The following is a 24,619-nucleotide window of genomic DNA, read 5'->3' on the forward strand; positions in this document are numbered from 1 at the left end:
CTTTCTGCTGCAACCCTGTGGGGCTCAGGAGCCCAGTTTTATCCCCCCTTGGTTGCAGAGCCAGCCGCCCCTCGCCCCTTTTTGAACACCCTCCCTTGTGGAGCGTTCCCTCAGCCTCCTCTCCTCTTCCCTCTCCTTGCGAGTCCTCTGCTGCTGCCCCCCCAGAGAGAGGTGCCTCCTGGCACTGCCCCACAGGGGCCTGGAAAGAGGGTGCCCCCAGCCTTAGTGGCCCAACAGAGACTGGCCAAAGAAGAATGTGAGGCTGGCACCTTGGGTGGCAGCAGCAGCGGGCATTGCCAGGCCTGCATGGCACAAAGGCTCTCCTTCAGCACTGGGCACTCAGCTGCCAGGCAGGCCTTGTACACAGCAGGTACAAGGAAGGCCAGCACAGAGCCTGCCTGCCCGGCCTCCCACTTGTCTGTCCATTCCCAACAGCAGTGGCTGGCGGACTGGCTGGCTGGGCTCCCTCGCCCACTTGCTTGCTTACTCCGAGGCTGCCTCAGCTCCTGGCACACAGCATCCCCTGGCCAGCCCCAGAGGCACCTTTCGCCTGCGGAGCTTGCAGCCAGGGCTGCTGCAAGAAGCAGTTGTGCAAGCCTTTGGGAGGCCGAGACGCGAGAGGGCATCAGAGGAGGGAAGGAAGGAAAGGGGGACAGAGGCCAGGGTTGCCCGCGGCACCCCTTACCACCCCATACCCCCGGGTGCCACAGCAAACTGGCTGAAAACCACTGTTATATATATCATACCCTCCAACGTTTCTCCAATGACGTCTCATTCCATAATGATAATTTTACTACGCATTAACACACCACATATCTTACTGGCTTGCCTCAGCCACTCTGGGCAGCTTCCAACTTATATAAAGACATAATAACACATTAAGCATTTTAAAAACTTCCCCATACAGTCGGACCTTGGAAGTTGAACTGAATCTGTTCCGAAAGTCCGTTTGACTTCCAAAACGTTCAGAAACCAAAGCGCAGCTTCTGATTGACTGCAGGAGCTTCCTGCAGGTCAACGGAAGCCGTGGCAGCCCTGTTGGGCGTTTGGCTTCCAAAAATAGTTCACAAACCGGAACAGTCACTTCCGGGTTTGCGGCATTCGGGAACCAAAACGTTCAAGAATTAAGCTGTTTGAAAGCCAAGGTACGACTGTACCTTCAAACGATTTGGGAGTCAGATAACTCTGTACCCCCCAACGTTTTTCCAGTGAAAATAGGGATGTCCGAAGGAAAAGCGGGACATTCCGGGATCAAATTAGAAACCAGGATGGCTTCTCTAAATCAGGGATGTCCCTGGGGAATAGGGACACTTGGAGCTTGTGCTGGATTTACAAACAGTGTGAAGATCTGGCTGGGAGCAGAAGGGCCTGCTAAACTGGACTGCAGGAATCTCATTTCTCAAGGTCACCCGGGGGAAGTTTTTCCATCTGAAGCCACTGCCCTCGGCCCAGCCTCATCCATGGGGGGCAAGCAAAGGAGCCAGAAGGGCTTATCAGCACCCAAGGACAGCCTCTTTTCCCGCTGCACAGACCTCATGCCACATCCTGCCCACAGAATCCCAGAATTTTCGAGTTGGAGGGGATCCCGAAGGTCATCTAGTCCAAACACCTGCAAGCCAGGAATCTTTTGCCCAATGTGGGACTCAAACCCACATTGCTTAAAAAAACAACCTGGGTCTAACTGACCCCACTGGAGTAGCCCAACTCAAATTGATTCGTTTTTGGTGGTGTCTTTTCTGACAATCCCAAAGTTTTGAGAGTCAGCAGCGCTGAAACTGCCAAGGCGGAGCAAGATGGTAAGTTGGCCGCTCTGCCGAAGAGCACTTAAATTCTCTCAGAAATGATCCGGTTAGGAAGCTCTCCAGACGTGAATATGTTCCCTGGAAAGACAGAAGAAAGAATAATCCGGCCCCATATGGGGCAGATGATTCTTGCCTTGCAGGGGGCTAGACTAGATGACTCTGGAGTTCGCTCCCAACTCAATAATTATAGAATTCTATAGTTCAGTCAGAAGAGCAGGAGTCGCTGAATCTCAGGGTTGTGGGTTCCAGTCCCGCGTTGGGCAGAAGATACCTGTCTTGCCAGGGGTTGGTCTAGATGACCCTGGGGGTCCCTTCCAACTTGACGGCTCCAAGGCTGAACAGGGCAGAGGGGGAGGCGGTCTGCCTTTGGCACGCTGCTCACTTTGCCAACCTGCTTTTCTGGCTCTGCCGCACGGAGTGAGGAACTGGAGGAAGGGTCAAGCAAAAGCCGTTGAGAATGCCTCCGCTGGGGTGGGGCAGCCGGAAACTCAGTATGGACAGTGGCGGACTGATGTTTCGAGGTGGCCCAAAGTCCCGCCTGTGGTGGGGTCTCCTTCGCAAGCAGCAACAAGGCCGGGGTCACCCCAGCGACCTTTTTCCCAGGGTTCTTCCACAACAGATCGCCCCGTTTTCTTTTTTAAAAACTGTTACATCTCAGTCAACCCAAAGCAGAACTGCTTGATGCAAAAGGCGGCTGCTTTTCGAGAGTCCTAGAGCTGTCGAGTTGGAAGGGACCCTGTGGGTCATCTAGCCCAACCCCCTGCAATGCAGGAATCTTCAGCCCAACGAGAGACTCGAACCCACGTGGGTCAGAAATGCAAGGGTGAAGCCTCTTTGCTGTGGGCCTTGTGGGCTGGACGTTGCCTTCTGAAGCCTGCACCAAGCAATGGAAACCTCCTGCCCGGGAGCTTGGATTCGCTTGGACATTTGGGTGGAGACTTTTAATCTCCGGGTTGTGGGTTCGAGACCCACCGGGGAGGGGAGTCCTGCGTCACAGGGGTTAGACTAGATGACCGGCGAGGTCCCTTCCAACTTGACCATTCTAGGGTTCTATGAAAACAGCTGGCTTGGAAGGGAAGCCAATTCAGGAAGATGCAGCTATCCTTTATGGGGATCACACCTGCGGCCTTAAAGGTAAAGTGTAAAGGGACCCCTGACCATTAGGTCCAGTCGTGACCGACTCTGGGGTTGCGGCGCTCATCTCGCTTTATTGGCCAAGGGAGCCAGTGTACAGCTTCCAGGTCATGTGGCCAGCATGACTAAGCCGCTTCTGGCGAACCAGAGCAGCGCACGGAAACGCTGTTTACCTTTCCGCCGGAGCGGTACCTATTTATCTACTTGCACTTTGACGTGCTTTTGAACTGCTAGGTGGGCAGGAGCAGGGACCGAGCAACGGGAGCTCACCCCGTCGTGGAGATTCGAACTGCCAACCTGATTGGCAAGTCCTAGGCTCTGTGCTTTAACCCACGTTCCACCTGCGGCCTTAGATAAACTCTCACCCTTCCTTTCACATTAGCTCCCAGTTCAAGTGTTGATTGCTGAGTCTGGGAGTGGCACAAAACGAGAACAAAACCTTGGCATCCGTTTGGAGTCCGTCATCAGGCAAGGTTGGCTGCTGGGGTGTCAGCATGTCACCCTGGTTGCCCCATTGGTGGGGCGGCACACCATGTCCCCAAGCCAGCGCACAACTAGAACATCGATTTGGAGGAAAGTCAACATTTCTGGGTGACACCTTAATGAAGCTGACTTGAATCTGCTTTCGGCTGCAGCCCCTAAATGCCCACGCTTTCTTCCTTATTGCGATGGGCTCTTCTCGGTCATGGGTTCGATGAGGGGCATTGGGCAAAAAAGTCGTGCCTCAAGCGGGCTGGACTAGATGACCCTGGGAACCCCTTCCAGATCAACAATTCTTCGATTGCAAAGCCGAACAAGGCGGCAAGGTCTTGCCTTTGACATGCTGCACGCTTCCACAACTCGTTTTTCCGGCTCTGCCGCACCGGCTGGGGAACTGGAGAAAGGTCTGTTCTGAATCCTTTAGGAATGCCTCCGCTGGGGTGAGAAAGCCAGGAGCTGGCCGCTCCGTGAAGAAGGCAGCAAAAAAAGAGTCTGCCAAGGTTGCAGGTTCGATCCCTGTAAAGGACAGCGGCACATTCCTGCCTCGAAGGGGGTTAGACTAGAGGACCCTCGAAGTCCCTTCCAATTCTGCAATTACACGGAATACAATACGGAGAGCGCCAGAGACCCGCCAAACTCATCTTTGCTTGAAAAGGCCTGGGAGAACGTGGGACACCGAGATAGCTCCGTCAGTAGAACACAAGACTCTGAATGCCCGGGTCATGGGTTCGAGTCCAGACTTAGGCAAAAGATTCGTGCTTTGCAGGGGGTTGGAATTTTTCCAAGGTCCTTATCCTTTCGATTGTATGAGAAGCTTTTACACATATCCAACCGAGAGCTGGTGTAGAGGGAAACTTGACCTTCCTTCCTGTGGCGAGATTCCCTAAGGAACACATCCCTGTGTGGAGATTTCTGGGTGCCAGGTTAGCGACTGACATCTTACCTGGCTGCTCCCTCCAGCTTTCTTAAGCAGATAAGCAAAAGAGCTTGTTTATGACATTTATATCCCACCTTTATTCTCCAAGGGTACATGGTTCACTTCCTTGCTTAGTTGATCCCTACAACAGCCCTGTGGGGCCGGCTCTCAGATTCTGGTCCGACCCTCTAGCCCAGGGGTCAGCAAACTTTTTCAGCAGGGGGCCAGTCCACTGTCCCTCAGACCTTGTGGGGGGCCGGACTATATTTTGAAAAAAAATAATGAACGAATTCCTATGCCCCACAAATAACCCAGAGATGAATTTTAAATAAAAGGAAACATTCTACTCATGTAAAAACACGCTGATTCCCAGACCGTCCTCAAGCCCGATTTAGAAGGCGATTGGGCCAGATCCGGCCCCTGGGCCTTAGTTTGCCTACCCATGCTCCAGCCACTACACCTCACTGTCTTCCTAAATTATGTTGGCCCATAAAGATGAGGAAAGCAAAATATCCCTTCAAGAAGGATCTGAAATATTTCCCAAGGAGCTTGATGGTCCGATTGGATGTTTGAATGTGTTGGAAATTTTTCCTTTAAAACATAAAGCAGGATAGAAATGAACTGAATGATAAGAATAAAAAACGTCATTGCAAAAAAGAAAGAGAGAGATGCTTACACATTCTGTGGTGGCAACCGCAAGCCAGGTTTAAGGTGCAATTACCGTAGAGTTGGAAGGGACCCAAAGGTCATCTAGCCCAACCCCCTGCAATGGAGGAATTTGGTAATTAGCTTATGTATCTCAGTTTCTAACAATGTCTACTTCTGGCTGCAATATCAGGCCTACCTTACTGGGTCTGTTTTTTAGGACTTACCGAGGTAGGATATGTGATCAGTAAATAGGTATGCAAATTACCGCTTCTAAGAGCTGATGGTTCGCAAAAAAAAAAATTGAACTATTATTATCTTATTTATATGCTTCCCGTCTGACTGGGTTACCCTAGCCACTCTGGGCGGCACCCAACAAAATATTTAAAACACAATAAAACATTGACCATTAAAAACTTCCCTGTACAGGGCTGCCTTCAGATGTCTTCGGAAAGTCAAATAGCTGTTTTCTGAAGGCTTGCTCAAAAGGCACACAAAAACACACACCCTTTTGTGACTGGCCAAATGGATATTGAGGCCATAAAGCCTTCTGGCAACACCGCAACCCAGTTATTGCAAACAACTCGCCAAGTAACTCGCTACAAAAGGCAAACGGCTCGCTTTGTTCCTGGTTTGATTAAAGGGTGTATTGCCGGCAATCGTGGGTGAGTCGACGAAATAAGCTCTGACAGCGAGACTTGGCAAGGTTTGAGTTTCCTCAACATCTCCAAGGCCACCAGTGGGATGAAGAAGACGCAGAGCTCTGTGTAGGCAAACAGCATTGAGAGTTTCTGAAACAAGGAGCAACGAAGAGAAGAAGTGGGAAAAGAAAATTGCCCGGCTTCTGGGTGGGCTGCTCCAAGTCAGGCAGAGAAAGGAGTTGGCAGTGGGTGCCAGGAGACGGCAAGGGGCACCCAGGTTTTGCCACCCTGTACGCCAGCGATAGAAACTGAGGTGTGAAAGCTAGGAGCTGAATGGCACCTTAAACCTAGGTTACGGGCGCATCAATGAAATATAGTTTTAATACAAAGCTGAAAATGAATGAACTGCAGCTAAATTATGTTCATTTGTCGCATGGTCTAATCCTTCCCCTGCCCACATCCCTTAATCTTCTTAAGAGGGATTTAAGAGGGACTCTTAATCTTCAGAGATTAAGCTGGAAGTGGGGAGGCAGAAAAAGGTCCCCCTTTCCTTCCACTCTGCAGTTTTAATCTGAAATCTTAGGCGCAGCACTGCACCCAGAGCTCAGAGACTACCCACACTAATGACAGTCCCTGTTGCAAAATGCGCCTAGGACAATGGGAGTTTTGAACACTGCCATACGCAAATTGTAAAAAAATGTGGTAGTTCGGCGATGGGCAGTGCTAGAAAATCAGACTTAGAAGCTGATCGCCAAATGGCACCTTAAACCTAGATTGCGGTTGCCACAACAGAGTGGCATCATTTTTTCCTACCAATGAAATTTATGATGATGATGATGATGATGCTGATGATGATGATGCATTTCCAGTGTTGGAAACTCAGATATATAAGCTTAAATAGCACCTTAAACCTAGGTTGCGATAGCCACAACAGAATATCCAGGTGCCTTTTTTTTGAGGTGAAATATATTATTATTATTGGTATTGTTATTCATTGCATTTCTATACTGTTTTATATTTTAAAGAAAAAATCTCCAAGCAGCTGACAACACATTTAAATGTCAAATAAAACAATCGGAATAAAACAAATTCATGCTTCAAGGAAAATATTTCAGGTCACTTTGTTTTGCCTATATTTATTTACTTACTGAATTTATAGAGCTGCCCCGTAGCAGAAGGACTCTAGGAAGGCAGTGGGGTGCAGTGGTTAGAGTGTCGGATGAGGAACTGGGACATTGGGGTTCAAATTCCTCCACTCGGTCCTGAAGCTCACTGAGTGACCTTGGAGTCAGTTGAAGCCTCTTCACCTACCTCGCAGGGTCGTTGTAGGTATTAATTGGGGGGGGGGGTGACTGGGAGCGGCCGCCGAGACCACATAACACTGGTCTTGAAAGACCTACACTGGCTCCCAGCACGTTTCTGAGCACAATTCAAAGTGTTGGTGTTGACCTTTAAAGCCCTAAATGGCCTCGGTCCAGTATACCTGAAGGAGCTTCTCCACCCCCACTGTTCAACCCGGACACTGAGGTCCAGCGCCGAGGGCCTTCTGGCAGTTCCCTCCCTGCGAGAAGTGAGGTTACAGGGAAGCAGGCAGAGGGCCTTCTCGGTGGTGGCACCCGCCCTGTGGAACACCCTCCCACCAGATGTCAAAGACATAAACAACTACCTGACATTTAGAATATGTCTGAAGGCAGCCCTGTTCAGGGAAGTTTTTAATGTGTGACATTTTAATGTATTTTTTAATATTTGTTGGAAGCCGCCCAGAGTGGCTGGGGAAACCCAGCCAGGTGGGCGGGGTACAAATAATAAATTACTATTACTAACCATGTACTCTTTGGAGAAAAAGGTGAATAAAGCTCTTCTGCTTCACTGCTTAAGAAAGCTGGAGGGCCCAGCAAGATGGAGATGTCAGCCGCCAGCCTAGCATCCAAAGGTCTCCACATGGTCGCAATCGGACCTGCGCCAGTCGCAAAACATGCCTTCCACCTGGGGAATTTCTAGTACTGGCGAAGGGGTTTGGGCAAACCTTAGCAGGGAAGGGCAGGGGCAGCGACACCCCTCCCAGCCGCTGCCATCACCCTCCTGCCCTCTAAGTTCCCCCCTCTAATCTAACTCTTTAAAACAAACAGGGCAGCTCTTTTGGGCTGGGAGCCAATGAGAAGTTCCTAAAACAGCCTGAGAGCGGATTCGAGTTTCCTGTGTAGACAGGATTGTTTGGAACAGTTTCAGTTGCAGGAGGGTACCTAAACCTGCAGTTCAGAGGACAAAAACTGAATGGGGATGTGCATTTTTTAAGAAAAATTGTTGGCCTCTGAGCGCTGCCTGTCAGAACCCACTGATTTTGTCTTTTCTGCCAAACACATCTGCAAAGTGCTGGCAGCGAGGAGGAGGAGAAAGGGAAAGTCATGGAAATGTAAAATTGGAAGGGACACCAAGGGTCATCTAGTCCAACCCTCTGCAATGCAGGAATAAACTCAGCTAAAGCATCCCTGACGGATGGCCATCCAACATCTGCTTTAAAACCTCCAAGGAAGGAGAGTCTGCAAACTCCAGAGGGAGACGGTTCCACTGCCAAACACCTCTTACTATCAGAAAGCTCTTCCTGATGTTTAGTCAGAATCTTCTTCCTTGTAACTTGAAGCCATGGGTTCGAGTCCTACCCTCCAGAGCAGGAGGAAACAATCTTGCGCCATCTTCCATGGGACAGCCCTTGAGATAGTTGAAGATGGCTATCATGTCTCCTCTCTTTTGCAGGTTAAACAGACCCAGCTCCCTCCCAAGGCTTGGTTTCCAGACCCTTGGCCATCTTGGTTGCCCACCTTTGCAGACGGAGAGCAGAATTTAAGATTCCGAGCATTCGAGTTGCCACACACACACACACACACACACACACACACACACACCAAAGTCACACCTAGCAACTCCAGAGGGTCGTCTAGCCCAACCCCCGGCAATGCAGGAATAAAAAGCGTTTTGCAAAATGTGCTTCCCTTAGTATATATTCTCGCAGGTGCCTCAGAAGATTCTATTGACTGCGGTCTTTTCCGGGTGTAATTGGAGTGTTTTGTTTTTTTCTTCAACAGAGGTTGCCAGCGATTCTTGAGCTGAGACTGCTGCCTTGCCGGGGGGCTGGACTAGATGACCCCTGGCTCCCCTCCCTGTCAATCATTCCGGGATTTTATAGCTGCCATTCCTGACTCGCAGCAGAGACTGTCGCGTCATGGAAAGCCTCTCCGTGGAAAGGAAGGCAGAAAGAGTTCCCCGCAGCTAGCAAGCCAACTTTCAGAGACAAAGCTACCACCGACCCTCGTGGGGACACCCTGGATTCCTTTCCAGGGGCTGGAATCCCGAGGCCGGCGCCTGGCAGGGCTTGCCCACAGCACTTATCAGCAGGATTCCGGTGTGCGCTTTTACGCGCAGCTGATTCTGGTGCGCGCTCGGCATGGCTCCACTTCCAAGCTGCCCGCACTTCCATCTGCCCATGCTCCGGAACCCCACTTACCCAGCGCAGCCACGTTGCGCACCTCTCCGCGGGCCAGCTGCGCCGAATCCAACAGGCGGAACCAGCCGTTGGGGTAGACGGGCGGCAGCTGCCCGAGCCGCCGGCTCCTGCGCGCTCGCCGGGCCGCCTCTGCGCGGCTGCACCCGGCTTCGCCCGCGTAGCCCACCTCGTCCGGGCCGCGCAAGAGCCGCAGAGGGCGCAGCGCCAGCCACGAGAGCAGCAGCACCCCAAGCAGCACGATCCAAGCCCCGGGATCCGCGGAAAGCAGCGCCCCGAGAAGCCACTCGCGCAGAGCCATCGCGCCCCGCCTGCCGCGCCCGGCTGCGCGCCCGGACCTCTTATGGGCGCCGGCAGGAGGCAGCCCCACCCCGCCCAGCCCAGCCCAACGAAGAGGGTTTGGCTGGAAATTTGACCCCCGGGTGCAGCCTCCCGGGGCGCCACTGAGGCTCTGCGCGCCTTTGGAGTGTCTGCGCTTAGGAGGAGAGAGAGTTCCTAAAAGCCAGCGATCCTCTCCTTCCCGTTCCCCCGGGAGACGGCATCTGGCTCTGCAAGTTTGCGAGAGAGACTCCTGGGATCGTCGGCCTTGGAAGGGACCCGAGGGTCATCTAGCCCAACCCCTGGCGATGCAGGAATTTCCTATCTGGAGGGGAGGAAGGGCCATATACAGATTTAAACAAACAAATGTTCTAAGTGGAAATAGTGCCCTCCCTGGCTCTTACAGGATCAATGGCAAGGATGATGTGCCTTTCACCCTCGGATGCACACTAGTCAGCTTCCAGATCAGTCTCAGATCAGGGGCGGTTTTAGGCTTGAGTAACAGAAGGTCGGCGGTTCGAATCCCCGCGACGGGGTGAGCTCCCGTTGCTCGGTCCCTGCTCCTGCCAACCTAGCAGTTGGAAAGCACATCAAAGTGCAAGTAGATAAATAGGTACCGCTCCAGCAGGAAGGTAAATGGCGTTTCCGTGTGCTGCTCTGGTTCGCCAGAAGCGGCTTAGTCCTGCTGGCCACATGACCCGGAAGCTGTCCCTCGGCCAATAAAGCGAGATGAGCACCGCAACCCCAGAGTTGGCCACGACTGGACCTAATGGTCAGGGGTCCCTTTACCTTTACCTTTTAACCAGGCTGCTGCCCTGCAAGGGTCACCGAAACAACGCTGGGGAGGGAAGGAGAGGGGTTACGCCAAATTTTAGCCTTGCACAGGGCATCGCTGAAATCTGAAAGCCCAAAGTCCGCCACGCTCTGATTCAACTCTGACAGCCTCTCTAGTTTCCAGCCACTCAGTTTCTCAGGACAGGCTAAGTTGGGTCTCTAGAGCAGAGGTCAGCTAACTTTTTCAGCAGGGGGCCAGCCCACTGTCCCTCAGACCTTGTCTCGGGCCGGACTATATTTTGGGGGGGAAATGAATGTATTCCTATGCCCCACAAATAACCCAGAGATGCATTTTAAATAAAAGGACACATTCTGCTCATGTAAAAACACACTGATTCCCAGACGCAGGCCGGAATTAGAAGGCGATTGGGCCGGATCTGGCCCATGGGCCTTCGTTTGCCTATCCATGCTCTAGTAGAGGGAGGGACAAATTAACAATAGATGCCATTAAAAATCACTACAAATCATGCTCAATATCCTCCCCCCTTTTTAAAGGGACACAGCTTCTAGTTGTGTGTATCTGGCACATTTCTGATGAATACAAACATGTTCCTGAAAATCAGCTGAAAAGTAAAATTAGCCCAAAGCCAGCAGAAAAGTAACTTCCCCTCAAATGCAAGTTACTGCTGGGATTCCTGCATGGCAAGGGGGTTGGACTAGATGACCCTCGGGGTCCCTTGCAACTCTTCAGTTATATGATTATACAGTGGTACCTCAGGTTGCAGACGCTTCAGGTTACAGACTTCGCTAACCCAGAAATAGTACCTCGGGTTAAGAACTTTGCTTCAGGATAAGAACAGAAATCGCTCAGCGGCGGCAGCGGGAGGCCCTATTAGCTAAAGTGGTGCTTCAGGTTAAGAACAGTTTCAGGTTAAGAACGGACCTCCAGAATGAATTAAGTTCTTAACCCAAGGTAAAGGGACCCCTGGCCATTAGATCCAGTCGTGAGGGACTCTGGGGTTGCGGCGCTCATCTCGCTCTATAGGCCGAGGGAGCCGGCATACAGCTTCCGGGTCATGTGGCCAGCATGACTAAGTCGCTTCTGGCAAACCAGAGCAGTGCATGGAAACTCCATTTACCTTCCTGCCAGAGTGGTACCTATTTATCTACTTGCACTTTTGTGCTTTTGAACTGCTAGGTTGGCAGGAGCAGGGACTGAACAACGGGAGCTCACCCCGTCGTGGGGATTCAAACCGCAACCTTCTGATCGGCAAGTCCTAGGCTCTGTGGTTTAACCCACAGCGCCACCCGCGTCCCTTAACCAGAGGTACCACTGTATAATTCAGAATGGCTGAGGGAAAGCTAGGATCAAGGAGCATGATAAATAGGTCTAAAAGAGAGCAGGAACTGAGTCTCCAAAGTTCACAGCGAAACGTGACCAGGCTCCTTCTGGTCTCATCTCACACACTAATCTGAGATCAACAATCTGGGCCACTGACTGGATCCATGTTGTTGTTTTCAATACTGTTTTTACTTATTTTCATGGTACAAAAGATAAATTTTGAGAAAACAATTGTTACCACAGTAAACTTGTCCTGATAAAATTGCAGACTTTTTATCATGCCATGTGTTTGAAGTTTCATTTCATTACTCTAAGAGATCACAACACGTTTCCAGAAGAGTTCTGGGGAACTCTGCCACAGTCTGAACAATTTATGCATTCAATAAACATTTGCCATATGTCATAAAAGGGATATGGATTGTGTTTGCCCTTTGCTGCTATTGCCTGGCATGTTAGTTTCTCAGCCAATGCTATTGACCATACAATGGTACCTCGGGTTAAGTACTTAATTCATTCCGGAGGTCTGTTCTTAACCTGAAGCTGTTCTTAACCTGAAGCACCACTTTAGCTAATGGAGGCTCCGGCTGCCAACGCACCGCCAGAGCACGATTTCTGTCCTCATCCTGAAGCAAAGTTCTTAATCCGAAGTACTATTTCTGGGTTAGTGGAGTCTGTAACCTGAAGCGTATGTAACCTGAAGCGTATGTAACCCGAGGCACCACTGTACTCTGTTATACAGTGGTACCTCGGGTTACAGATGCTTCAGGTTAATAATAATAATAATAATAATAATAATAATAATAATAATTTTTTATTAATACCCCGCCCATCTGGCTGAGTTTTCCCAGCCACCCTGGGCGGCTCCCAATCGAGTGTTAAAAACAATACAGCATTAAATATTAAAAACTTTCCTAAACAGGGCTGCCTTCAGATGCCTTTTAAAGATAAGATAGCTGCTTATTTCCTTCACATCTGAAGGAAATGTGGGTTTCCCTTGCTGAATCCAGTATCCTTCTGGTCAGGACCAGACCTGGAGGCAGGGATAGTCCTCAAACAACGTTTCACAGGGCGGTTACAGGCGCTTCAGGTTACAGACTCCGCTAACCCAGAAATAGTACCTTGGGTTAAGAACTATGCTTCAGGATGAGAACAGAAATCGTGCGGCGGCAGCGGGAGGCCCCATTAGCTAAAGTGGTACCTCAGGTTAAGAACAGTTGCAGGTTAAGAATGGACCTCCAGAACAAATTAAGTTCTTAACCCAAGGTACCACTGTACCAAGAATCTATGTTCAGCCTATCACCAGCATAGGAGACCAGCAGGAGACTGCTGCTGCTGCTCTGAGTGAGTGCTGGGTGGACTGCTCCCTTTCCTGCCAACTCCATCCAGCCTAGGGGGCAGGGCCTGCACTCACCACCACAGTTTAGAGGCCTGAGCAGCTCCCTGCAGCAAGTGACAAAATGGTTTTAAATGTTTTAAGTGCTTTTAATTTGCTGCACTTTAAATGGTGGTGGTGGTTTTTTTATAATATTCTATAATTTTATTGTTTTATTTCTGCTTGGGTTTGGAGAAGTATTTAGTCAGGGTGGGGAGTAATTTAATTTTAGCACTATTGTTTCTTGCTTTACTTCTTTTTTTATTATTCTGTTAAGTTATTACATAGTTTGCATTTTGCCTTTTAAGGGGAAGGGTCAGGGCTGCCTGGGAGTGGGCCTCAGCCAATAGAATGGCTGGGGCAGGTTCCACAGGGGGGAATGTATTGGGACACCCGATCTCAGTGATCACGGGCAGGAGGAGGAGTTACGCTAAGACCAGACTATGTCATTACCGAGGAGGCAGGGTTAGTCGTTGTTTGAGGACTATCCCTGCCTCCAGGTCTGGTCCTGACCGGAAGGATACTGGATTCAGCAAGGGAAACCCACATGACCTGAAAGTGTTGCTGTGCAATGCCAGGTCAATGATGAATAAAACCACTGCCATCCACGACCTGATTGTGGATGGAGGATTTGACGTGGCATATGTGACAGAGACCTGGTTGCATGAAGCAGATGGGCCTGTCCTTGCCGCTGCTTGCCCACCAGGTTTCTCTTACGCACAGCAACCCAGGTCGGAGGAGCACCGGAAATAGCTTGTGCGCATGGGACATGGGTGGCGCTGTGAGTTAAACCACAGAGTCTAGGACTTGCTGATCAGAAAGTCGGCGGTTCAAATCCCTGCGACGGGGTGAGCTCCCATTGCTCGGTTCCTCCTCCTGCCAACCTAGCAGTTCAAAAGCACGTCAAAGTGCAAGTAGATAAATAGGTACCGCTCCGGCGGAAAGGTAAACAGTGTTTCCGTGTGCTGCTCTGGTTCGCCAGAAGCGGCTTAGTCATGCTGGCCACATGACCCGGAAGCTGTATGCCGGCTCCTTTGGCCAATAAAGCGAGATGAGCGCCGCAACCCCAGAGTCGGCCACGACTGGACCTGATGGTCAGGGGTCCCTTTACCTATGCACAAGCGTTATTTGCGCATGCACAAGTGTTATTTCTGGTGCACATCCGGGTCGGAGGAGGCCCGTGCACATTCGCACAAGCTATTTCCGGTGCTCCTCTGACCTGGAAGTGCGCCAGAAATAGCGTGCGCATACGCGCTCCCCCGCCCTCCGGCCTGCTGCACGATCGGTGCTGGAGATACCGGCCCGAGGCGTGCGTGCTAAGTTTGCTGACCTCTGGGCTTAGAGATAATCTTTAGCATAACCGCGAGCAGACGGGAACCTAAGCCCGAGTAGCACTAGTGCAGGGGATACTTCAATTGTTTTCTTGTATATCAAGCTTATTTCTTTGAAGACAGCATTCCAGGAGGGTTTGATCATGTAACACCACCACACATGGAAATAGGTACCTTTGACTGCGCAACCCCTCCGACAATTGGGATTGACTTCCCTACATATTCGGGATAGCCTCACCGGTGTATAACCCCACCAATGCAGAAGTTTTAATGAGGCTGCCCTTATTTTTTGCAGAAACTGATTTCAACAGTCTCCCTGACTACAAAGCCACCCATTTTTCATTTGGGATTTGCACATCTATGTCCATTTTCCCTGACATTTTGCGTACAATAGATTGCCATATTCTAGTGTTATTAGAGCTTCAAAAACTGAGGGAGCTTGGCCATTAGACAGTGGAGAGAAGTTAACCAAGATGTGCTCTGCTGCTGTTTGTTTCCTGTTTACTGGAATGGAAATGTCTGGCTTTGACAGGAATCTTCACAGCTGGTTAAAATGGTACCATGATCATTTAAGGTTTGCTACGGCAGCTATGATCATGGACGCGGGTGGCGCTGTGAGTTAAACCACAGAGCCTAGGACTTGCCAATCAGAAGGTTGGCGGTTCGAATCCCCGTGACGGGGTGAGCTCCCGTTGCTCGGTCCCTGCTCCTGCCAACCTAGCAGTTTGAAAGCACAAAGTGCAAGTAGATAAATAGGTACCGCTCCGGTGGGAAGGTAAACGGCGTTTCTGTGCGCTGCTCTGGTTTGCCAGAAGTGGCTTAGTCATGCTGGCCACATGACCCGGAAGCTGTACACCGGCTCCCTCGGCCAATAAAGCGAGATGAGCACCACAACCCCAGAGTCAGTCACGACTGGACCTAATGGTCAGGGGTCCCTTTACCTTTACTTTTTATGGCAGCTATCAATTGTTCTTTCTGTAGGGGTTTGCATAGAAATCTTTTAATCTAAAAGGTCCACCTGTTCCCAACCATTCCAATCTAAGTATTGCTCTGCTTCTTTAAAAGATGGGTGAATGCCAAGAGGGATAAGGGGGGATATTGGGGAAAACAGTTTTCTAAACTTTGCTTTCCGTACATTTAGTTTCATGTAGAGAAAAGGGTTTGCAATAGTATGGCTTTTCAGTAAGGAGAGTAAAAAGGGATACACACTATATATAGGATCTGAAATTTCTGTATCTACCCATGGTTTTCCTTTTTGCCTGTGGATCAGTGACATCAAATGCTTTAGCTGGAAGGCGTTGTAATAAGCTTGGCAATGTGGGATTCTGAGCCTGCCGTTTTGGACACTTCCATATAATTCTGGAGCCCAGTTGTGCTTTTTCCCCTCCATGAATAGACTTTATTATTCAGCACTAACAAATTTTAAATTGTCTGGGTGTAATGATGATTGGCAGCACTTGAAAGAGGAAACAAACATTTCAGCAGGATAGCCATCTTTACCGCAGCCACGTGTCCTGATCATGATAAACCTTTCCAAGGTTCAAGATTTGGTCGTACCTGTAGGAATACTGGTGTGAAGTTTTCTTTCTTTGGAGCAAATAGATTTTTAGCTGTGTGTGTGGGTATTCCAGTGGCATGTTGTGAAATTTTTCATAGGCGAACAGATAGGGCTGTATATAGTGTTAGGGTAATCTAATACAACCGCCTGCAAGGCAGAAATCTCCACTCAAGCATCCCTAAAGGTAAAGGGACCCCTGACCATCAGGTCCAGTCGTGGCCGACTCTGGGGTTGTGGCGCTCATCTTGCTTTATTGGCCAAGGGAGCCAGCGTACAGCTTCTGGGTCATGTGGCCAGCATGACTAAGCCGCTTCTGGCAAACCAGAGCAGCGCACGGAAATGCCGTTTACCTTCCCGCCGGAGCGGGACCTATTTATCTACTTGCACTTTGACGTGCTTCCGAACTGCTAGGTTGGCAGGAGCAGGGACCAAGGAATGGGAGCTCACCCCGTCACGGGGATTCGAACCGCCGACCTTCTGATCGGCACGTCCTAGGCTCTGTGGTTTTACCCACAGCGCCACCCGCATCCCTGGCAGATGCCTAAAAACCTTTAATGAAGGAGGATCCACAACCTCCCAAGAAAGTCCATTCCCTGGCCAGCCAATTTGCCAGTTCCTAGCAGTTTGCAAAAACAAAAGTTTGGCTTTGCTTTGTTTTTTTGAAAAAGACAGCCCCAGGTGGACAGGTGGATTCCCCCCCCCCCTTGGAAAAAAACCATTTTAAACACCCCTCCTTTCTTCATCATCTCCCTTTCTATGACCATGTTGTTGCTTGTTGCTGCTGATCCTTCAGGTGCTGACAGATTGGGGCTGTGGGCTTTTTTATTAAAACACCACACTTTGAAAACACACATACAAACACACGAGGCTGAAGCAAAGGAGGAAGTGAGATATGAAGGTTTCAGGGATCTTGTCTTCCACCCCCATCCCATGGGCACATCAGGCTTTCCGACTGCTCTTCCTTAAAAAAATGAAAGCTCTGCAGTTCTGCTTCAAACAGCCACTTCCTGCGCAGGTGTGGGTATTGCTCAGCAGAGCTGTGCAGTTTTGCAACCTTCACAGAGGTAAGCAGAGAGATAAAGAGGGAGAGACAGACAGACAGATTGTATGCACACACGTACACATTGCTTGGAGACACTGGCCAAGCAGGTAAACAGAAAGATCCTGCTGAGGACAGTAAGGGAACTAGGCTAATAATAATAATAATACATTTTATATACAGCCCTATACCCAGAGGTCTCAGGCTAGTCCCACAAGTCCATGAACCACATGCCACTAGGGTATTCCAACTGTTTTAAAGAGATTTTAGGTGGTTTTAAATTAGCTTATTTTCATTTTAAATCTTTTGAATGGTATTGTTTTAATATTTTGATGTTTGCTGCCCTGAGCTCCTTTGGTAGGAAGAGTGGGATTAAAATTTTTTAAAATATTTTGGTCATCTTCTTTTCATCTCAGTGGGAGAACTTCCTCCTGGGTGTGCAGACTTTTGGGGGAACCCTGCCTTGGTCATCTCCCACCACCCCCTGCCCCAGATCAGATATCTGCACATTCCTTTTATTATGTTCCCAACCCTCCTTTCTTCCGTCCTGGAACCAAAGGCAGCCTCCAGGTGGTTCTCCATCCAGGCCCTGAGCAGACTTCACACCCTCTTGGCTTCAGCAACACAGCGGCCTCATGTAACTTAAGCCCACCCCTGCAAAGCCACAGATTATGTCCCCATCTCACTTTGGACACTTGTTCTTCAGCCACTTTGCAATGTAAGACCAATTATTGGCACCTCCTGCCAGAGGCTACAAACTCTGAATATTCTCAGGAACTTCAAGATCTCTGGAACTCCTGTGATAAGAAGGAAAGAAGCACTAAAGAAGAAAGGGGGGGGCACCCTTGTTTATTTCAGTCCAACGAATATTGCAAAAAGGAATAATAACAATTACATCCAGTGTCTTCAAAGCAAGATGCAGCAAATCCATTGAGGCCTAAAAGAGTTGTGCATTCTTATTTCTTGAAAAGCGTCTCCTTAAGGAATGCCAGCCTATGAGAAGGGAAGGAAGATGGAGGGAATCGCAGAATGGGCAGAGTATGTTCCTCAAGGGCCACAGGTGGAAAAGCAAGAATGGGCGAGATAAAAATTAGGCAAACTGAAGGCAACAAAACCAGTTTACTTTCAAGAGTCCATGTGGTCTGACTTTCAATGGGTCACCCCTCCTAGAAGACTGTGGGGACCAGGCTAGAAGTCTCATGAACTGCAGCCAAAAATATGGGGCTGCTTATTTCAGATCAAATTGTGGCCATGCAGCTCCTGACCTGCCTCTTCTCCTTCCTGGCTTTCTCATTGGCTGTCAGCAGGATCAGGCCCTCTCATCTCCTGTAGGAGAGTCACTACACCCCATCCACTCAGCCTCTCTACCTCCTCTCAGTTCCCCGCTTTCTCCATTTCCCCCTTCAGCTGTTTCTTCCTTCCCCTCCAGCCTGTTTCTCAACTCACTGCCCCAGGGCATCATGGGAGGCCCAGAGTGGAGCCCCAGAGAACAGCAGCTGGTTGTCCTGGGTGTGGAGCGCCATGAACCAGGCTGGAGAACTGGAGCCTTGAAGGTATCAGGACAGAAAGAGGGTCTGGAGGAAACTGCCTCAGCAACTGCCATTGTCATGGGGAGGGTCTGAATGCCCCCTGGAGCTCCTCAATCTCTGCTAGGGAAGGGATTGTAGAGGGAACCACAGCAACAAAGAAGAAAGAGGAGCCATCAAAATCACTGCAAGTCATGCTCAATCTCCCCATCCCTTTTTAAAGCTTTTAGTTGCATATATCTGGCACATTTTTGATTAACACAAGCACATTTCTGAAAATCAGCTGCGAAGCACAATCAGCCAAAATCCATCAGAAAAACATGATTATTCTCAAATTCAAGTGACAGCTGAAGTCAGAATAGAAAGGTGAGAGCCAGGATTAAGGAACACCAGAAACAGCATTAAAGGACGGGAGGGGATCTGAGCCTCTGTAATTCACAGCCAAACTTGGGCAGGCTCCTTCTGGTCTCATCTCACACACTGGGCTGGTATGAAACTGCAGAAATAAAGAACAGGAGTGTTTCAAAGTTAAGCCAACATCATGGTGTGGGGGCATCAGCATTACACAGCTCGTGGGAACCCTAAGGCCGTCCAGTCCAGCCTCCCAAGGAAAGCCACCATCCCTCATCATGTCAGATCAGACCTAAGATATGCTAGGAGCAGCACCAAAATGGGCCTGTAGAGCAAATGCCTGCAGAGGGCAGCTCAAGCAAGTGAGCCAAGCTGCACACTTTGGGGGAATACCGGAAGGACACAAAGCAGTCCTACCAGAAGGAAAAATCTCTTCCAGAACCCAAAATGTGACTCCCTCTTATTGAGATCCTGGGGAGAACCCATTTGTCAGATGGAGGGGATCCTCTGTGGAGCTCAGATGGACAGACAGAATGAGTCACAAGAGCGATTTTCAGCTCAATGGACACTCCAGATTATGTCACTCTTGGAAACCCCAAGGTGGGTAACAGAAGCTTTTCCCCATTTGAGGATGTTCCTCACAGACCTCCTTTGCCCGCACCTGCACCCCCACTTACCCCTGGCGGAGCTGTCGGACCCCTGGTCATTTGCTGCAAAAGGGAGGAAACACAGGAGTCAGGATCCCAGGGAGGGAGATCCCATCCCCCAGCCCTTCTCCTCCCTCCTTCCAACCCCATCCCAAATCAGGCTCAATCTGGGGAGGGGCCTAAGAAGAGTTCAGGGACAGGCAGCCCAGAGGCAAGGGGGCTCAAGGACAGCAGTGGAGGGAGAAGCAGGTGCTGGAGGGCAAAGAGAGATGGGCACAACCTGGCATGGAGGCAGCGGGGGACTAGAGCGGGGGTGGGTGCGATCTGGGCAGGAAGGGGGCAGAAAGGCAGAAGGTGGGGGGGGGGGGAGAGCAGTAGTGCCAAATCTGGAGGGGAGGGTTCCTGACATCCACAGACTTGAGCCATCCAACCAATTCTTTAGCTTCAGGTCCCAGTAAATTAAACCACCAGAGATCCCTCTCTCCCCACCCCCTCGGCTCTTCCTCCTGCTCCTTCCTGGAGCCCCTCCCTCAGCCAACAGTCTCTCTGCAGCCTTTTCCTGGCCCTGAGGGACCCCTTGCTGTCCACAGACAGGCTGAGCAGACAGGCTGAAGCTTTCCATCAGGGTCTTGGGCTTCAGGACTAGGCCACCACCAGGTTTAGTTTTGTCTGTTTGTAACCTGTTCCTGCTCCATATTGGGGGGAAATATGTCAGACAGAGAGAGGGGAGGAGTCACTCACTTGCGGTTTTTTCGTAGGCTGCTTTCTCGCTCCGTTTCCCTGTGAAGACAAAAGCAGAAGGTCAGAGCTGGAAGGGACCTCCAGAGGTCACACAGTTACATTTCGACAATCTGGCTCTCAGATGCTGAAACCTTCCCAGCACATGCTCCTCTTGTCTCTTCCAAACACCTCCAAGGAAGGGGAGCCCAGAAGGGGAGCATTTCAAGGAACTCATTTTACAAAGAAGTAGAAAAAATTGAGGAAATTAAATTAAAAAATCAACATGGGAACCATGGGAATCCAATCCCTTCACTCATTCCATTTCAGATTATTATTGCACTCCCAGAAGACCCCTTAAATTTGCCTGGAGAGGGTGGGGGGAAGACATAATGAACTTTAACAGTGCAATTCTAGGCAAGTCTACTCAGGGGAATGTCCTATTCAGTTCAATACAGCATCCTCCCAGATCAATATTTATTTATTCATTTATTGAAGATAGCAGGGTGCTTCACAACATAAAAATACAAAATGAGAGCACAAAATACAGAATAAAGCAAAAACAAACCAGTAACTCCCCTCCCACAAACACATTTAAAAGGCCAAAGGCCTGGTTTGAGAGAAACGTTTTTGCCTGGGGCCTAAAGATGTGTAAGGAAGGCTCCCTGCTAAGTGTGCACAGGACTGAAGGCTTAGGATGGATTAAAACTTCAGGTGGAAAGTGAACTTCCTGAGCACAGAGTGAGCACAAAGCAATGACCAACAGGAGTTTTGGTTCATGTTCAAAGCATGTTTTATGGGGAGGGGTCTCTGTAGGGATACAAGGGGCAGTTTCCAGGAAGCTCCACTAGCACATTCCCAGTTGGAGGCCAAGACAGAAGGACACAGGAGAGGCAGCAAACACATCCAGGGTTTACTTACTGCGGATGAAGATGATCCCAGGGATCACAGCGACAAGCAGGACCACGACAAGCAGAATGGCTCCCACAATGAGCCCCAGGTTGACTAAAAGGGGACAAGAGACATTTTTATTCAGACTGGCGGCAGCAGCTCCCCAAGGCCTCAAGCAGGAGATTTGAGTGGAGGTGCTGAGCTATGAGCCCGGGAGGATTTTATGTGTGCAAGGCAGGCCCCCTTTCTCTCTCCTCACAGGCCAAGGTCCTCTCTGTAGTGGACCCGATACAAGGGAGATTTTTTCCACCAGAGTAAAGCATTAGAGGTCTTCAAAATAACCAATTCATTTAAGGAAGACAGATGGCAGGCACACCTGTTTCATCACAGACTCCAGACTTAAAAGCAGGTCTCCTGCTCAGGCGCTTCAGCCTTCTCTGTCCTGACCCTGAGAGGAAGGGATTCCCTCCCCTCTGAGACCCCCCAGAGCCCAGCATTACAGGCCTTCAGGGAAGACACAAACCCTTAGGAAGAAGCATCTTGTGTAGGGTTGCCATATGCCCGGTTTTTCCTGGACACGTCCTCTTTTTCAGACTTAAAATGTCTGTCCAGACAAATTTTTTAAATGAGGCAAAATGTCCAGGTTTTTTTGTTTGTGTAGAATCTCTGACATCCGTAGCACTAGTGAGTGAGCCCTGGTCCCCTCTCCCCTGCCTGTGTGAGTCTTTGGCTCAAGGGCCACTTCCATAATTCTCGCTTGCCTGCCTGTGAGAAGGGGAGTCTGGGGTGTGGGTGGGGATGTGCGTTCCTGTGCTCCTGCTGGGGAAAAGGGAGTCTGGCTCTTAGACATTCTGCTTTGGTTCCTGCAAGCGCAGCTTTCCGGGCGGTGTGTGAGAGACAAGCATTATTACAAAACCCTTCTTGCTCTTCCCAGCGATGTGCAGGTGTTTGGGCTGAGTGGAGATGAGTATCAGTTTTTCTAGCTGGGAACAAGTGTGAGGAGGAGCGAGTGAGAATCTTTTTCACCATGAAGTACAGTCAGTCCGGGGCTCCCTCTTTAAGTTCATTGCCCCTTTTTCAGTCGCAGGGAGTGTGAGTAAGTCAGCCATGTGGAGCCACTCTGGAAGAATGGCAGACGAAATTGATTGACTTTATGGGACTGGCAGAATTGACTGGCAGAATCCGTGACCAGGGAGAAGAATCGGCAGAAGAAGAATGGAAGAAATTTAAAGATTATTTGCAAAAATATTGTAACATCAAGGAATACTGAGTGATGTTGGATTGAAATTAAGGGGTGGTCAGCTGTAATGGTACAAAAGAATATGAAAAAATAGTTCTTTTTTGTACATAAGTTAAAGTATAAGTTACAATAATTTAAGAAGATGGATAGAAAATAAGGTTTATAGCTGTAATGCTATGAGATAAGGATTTGCTGGAGGAACAATTTGAACTGGAATACAAGAAGGGGAGGTATGAGGAGGTCAGGGAAATATGTTATTGGAAAATATGGTATGAAATTTATGTGTTTTTAATATTTTTTCTTTTTAATTTTTTTCTCTTTTTTCTTTTTCTTTGTGGTTTGTATAAAATGGAAAATTTTAATAAATATCTTTAAAAAAAAAAAAAAAGTCAGCCATGTGGAGGAGGTCGCATGATTTTGAAGAAATAACACATCTGCCCATATTCTGTGACATCAGAACTGCTTGGACTTAAGGCAAAAAGGTGACAGCCAGTTTTTACCTATGACATCCAATTTGAGTTCAAGGCCTATGAGACACTTGCCAGAAAAGGCTGCATCTCTGCTGAAATCTACAGATTCTGATTCTGTTGCTTCCCTCCAGAGCAGCCTTTCTCAACCTGTGGATCCCCAGATGTTCTTGGGGATCCAGAGCTCAGGGATGATGGGAGTTGTAGTCCAACAACATCTAGGGACCCACAGGTTGAGAACCGCTGCTCTAGAGACACAGACAGGATCCAACTGGGGTTCCCAACTGAGGAGTTGGGTGGAAATCCCCCTCCCAGAGCCCACCCCTTCCCCTCCTGTCTGTCTGTCTGTCTGTCTCTCACCAGGCTCCTTCTCCCAGGCCACGTCCAGAGGCTTCTCCAGGCTGTCATGCTCCACGCGGCACCGGAAGCGCTCCCTCTCCTCGGGGTCGATCTTGACGCTGAGCAAGAGATAGTAGGTCCCGTCCGAGTTGGGGGCGACCAATCCTCGGAGGGTGCCCTCCTGCCAGACCTCCCCGTCCTTCACCCAGTTGGCCTCAATCTCCTTGGGGTAGAAGCCGTGGACTTGGCAAACGAGGGTCTCCAGGCCGTCATAGTCTGCTTTCCTGGTCACCTTCACCACCGGAGCCTCTGCAAAAAGGGCCACATTGGGGTTAACACAGAGACATCCACAACGGGAGCCTGGAGGAATCCTGTATTTTTTAAGAGCAGAGGAGCAGGGACCCAGGGGGCAAACTAGTCAGAATCTCCTCACATCTGCAGAAATTAAAAATAACTGCGAATAAATGGGATTTCCTCAACCTCCCTTGGCATCTTCCCCAGTCAGTGTCTATGCTAGAACTGTTTTCAGATATTTTATCCTTTGTTCGACAAAACAGACTCCTTTGGGAGGAAGGACAGGATACAAATTAAAATAATTTGTCATCTTGATAAAGCTCCAACACTACTCAAACATGACAACTTGTGGTTCCAAGATAGTCCGAGGGAGCTGCCTCTAGTCTGAGGGGAAAATTTCACCAGGTCCCCAATGGTGGGATTCATACAGATCCTTCCAAGTTGCAAGTCATGAACTGAGGGCAGCTCAGACTGATCCTGGTTCCTCTCTTGAGGGGGAAGAAATGCTGGACTCACTGCTCTGTTTTTCAGGACTTTTCAGCCCAATAGTTAGTGAACAAAGCCAAGAGCCCTGGGAAAGACAGAGCTCCTTTCTAGTTCTCCCGCCTGTCCTGAAAGGGTCCCTTGAGGTTGGAAAGGGCCCATCTCCCTTCTCCACGGCAGCCTCCCCTGGAGTGGAAAGGGCAGACCAGGAGGCCCAGTAAGCCAGCAACTTACGCACATTTAACTTGTGCACATACAGCTTTACCCACTTGCCAAAAATATTCTAAAAACCAAAAAGAGGAGGCGGGCATCCGGGAAAGAAGGACTTTGGTAACCCAATCACCCTTGAATCCAATGTGTTTTGACTATACATGATTTTGGCTTTAGGCACGATTCACAGAATGTAACCCTTGTTCAAAAACTGGCTCCCTGGGTAGCTGTTGTCTGAAGGGGCTGTTCCAGGATCCCACCCACTTTGCAGTGCCTGGACTGGAAACTCAGATCTGGGAGGGGATGTGACTCTGCTGGGGGGTGCAGGAAGGAAGGAAGGTCAAGCCCTTTCCCCACAGAAACCCCAAACAAGACCTCCCCACCCCCCCACCTGTCCTCAGCAGAACCTCCGTCCCAAAGAGGATGATTCCCAGCCTCCTTTGCACGTTGTCACCCTTGAAAACACTTTATTGTGGCTTTTGAGGTGAAATCCTCAACCTCAACAAATATGCTCAGTGTCTCTGGGGTGAATTATCACCAGGCCCCATAGATGAAATTGCTCAGATCTCTCTAAGCACAGCTAACACGTACGTGTCAGTCCTC

At 49.6% G+C, this 24,619-nt stretch overlaps 3 protein-coding genes and 1 long non-coding RNA gene across 8 annotated transcripts in view; 1 reads left to right on the forward strand and 3 right to left on the reverse strand.

Annotated features, from left to right (window-relative positions):
- Positions 1 to 9,450, reverse strand: part of LOC310757001 (cholesterol 7-desaturase nvd-like) — a 24,253-nt gene extending 14,803 nt beyond the window's left edge. The window contains exon 1 of one of the 2 annotated variants that reach the window (XM_083602072.1): positions 9,121 to 9,450. In XM_083602072.1, coding sequence (XP_083458198.1) covers positions 9,121 to 9,418 — 298 coding nt within the window. In that variant the 5' untranslated portion in view covers positions 9,419 to 9,450. Of the gene's footprint in view, positions 1 to 8,278; positions 8,370 to 9,120 lie in introns of those variants that run through there. The other variant, XM_083602073.1, reaches the window with a different exon arrangement.
- Positions 9,451 to 17,052: 7,602 nt separating this feature from the next.
- The window catches only part of LOC310757345, a 97,113-nt gene continuing 89,546 nt past the window's right edge, over positions 17,053 to 24,619 (forward strand). Inside the window, exon 1 of the long non-coding RNA XR_014545081.1 lies at positions 17,053 to 17,569. This is a non-coding gene — a long non-coding RNA (uncharacterized lncRNA). The remainder of the gene's footprint in view (positions 17,570 to 24,619) is intronic.
- Positions 17,685 to 24,619, reverse strand: part of LOC310756964 (major histocompatibility complex class I-related gene protein-like) — a 31,291-nt gene continuing 24,356 nt past the window's right edge. For 2 of the 3 annotated variants that reach the window (XM_083601970.1, XM_083601968.1), the window contains exons 5-9: positions 23,051 to 23,338; positions 21,014 to 21,097; positions 20,117 to 20,155; positions 19,406 to 19,438; positions 17,685 to 18,873 (exon numbers count right to left, since the gene is read on the reverse strand). In XM_083601970.1, coding sequence (XP_083458096.1) covers positions 18,851 to 18,873; positions 19,406 to 19,438; positions 20,117 to 20,155; positions 21,014 to 21,097; positions 23,051 to 23,338 — 467 coding nt within the window. In that variant the 3' untranslated portion in view covers positions 17,685 to 18,850. The remainder of the gene's footprint in view (positions 18,874 to 19,405; positions 19,439 to 20,116; positions 20,156 to 21,013; positions 21,098 to 23,050; positions 23,339 to 24,619) is intronic. The other variant, XM_083601969.1, reaches the window with a different exon arrangement.
- LOC310756986 (class I histocompatibility antigen, F10 alpha chain-like) overlaps positions 22,778 to 24,619 on the reverse strand; it is a 151,731-nt gene continuing 149,889 nt past the window's right edge. For both annotated transcript variants that reach the window (XM_083602022.1, XM_083602027.1), the window contains exon 5: positions 22,778 to 22,974. In XM_083602022.1, the coding sequence (XP_083458148.1) occupies positions 22,793 to 22,974 (182 nt within the window). In that variant the 3' untranslated portion in view covers positions 22,778 to 22,792. The remainder of the gene's footprint in view (positions 22,975 to 24,619) is intronic.

This window comes from Podarcis filfolensis (assembly GCF_964270895.1).
Source record: "Podarcis filfolensis genome assembly, chromosome: 2".
Classification (NCBI taxonomy): Eukaryota; Metazoa; Chordata; class Lepidosauria; order Squamata; family Lacertidae; genus Podarcis; species Podarcis filfolensis.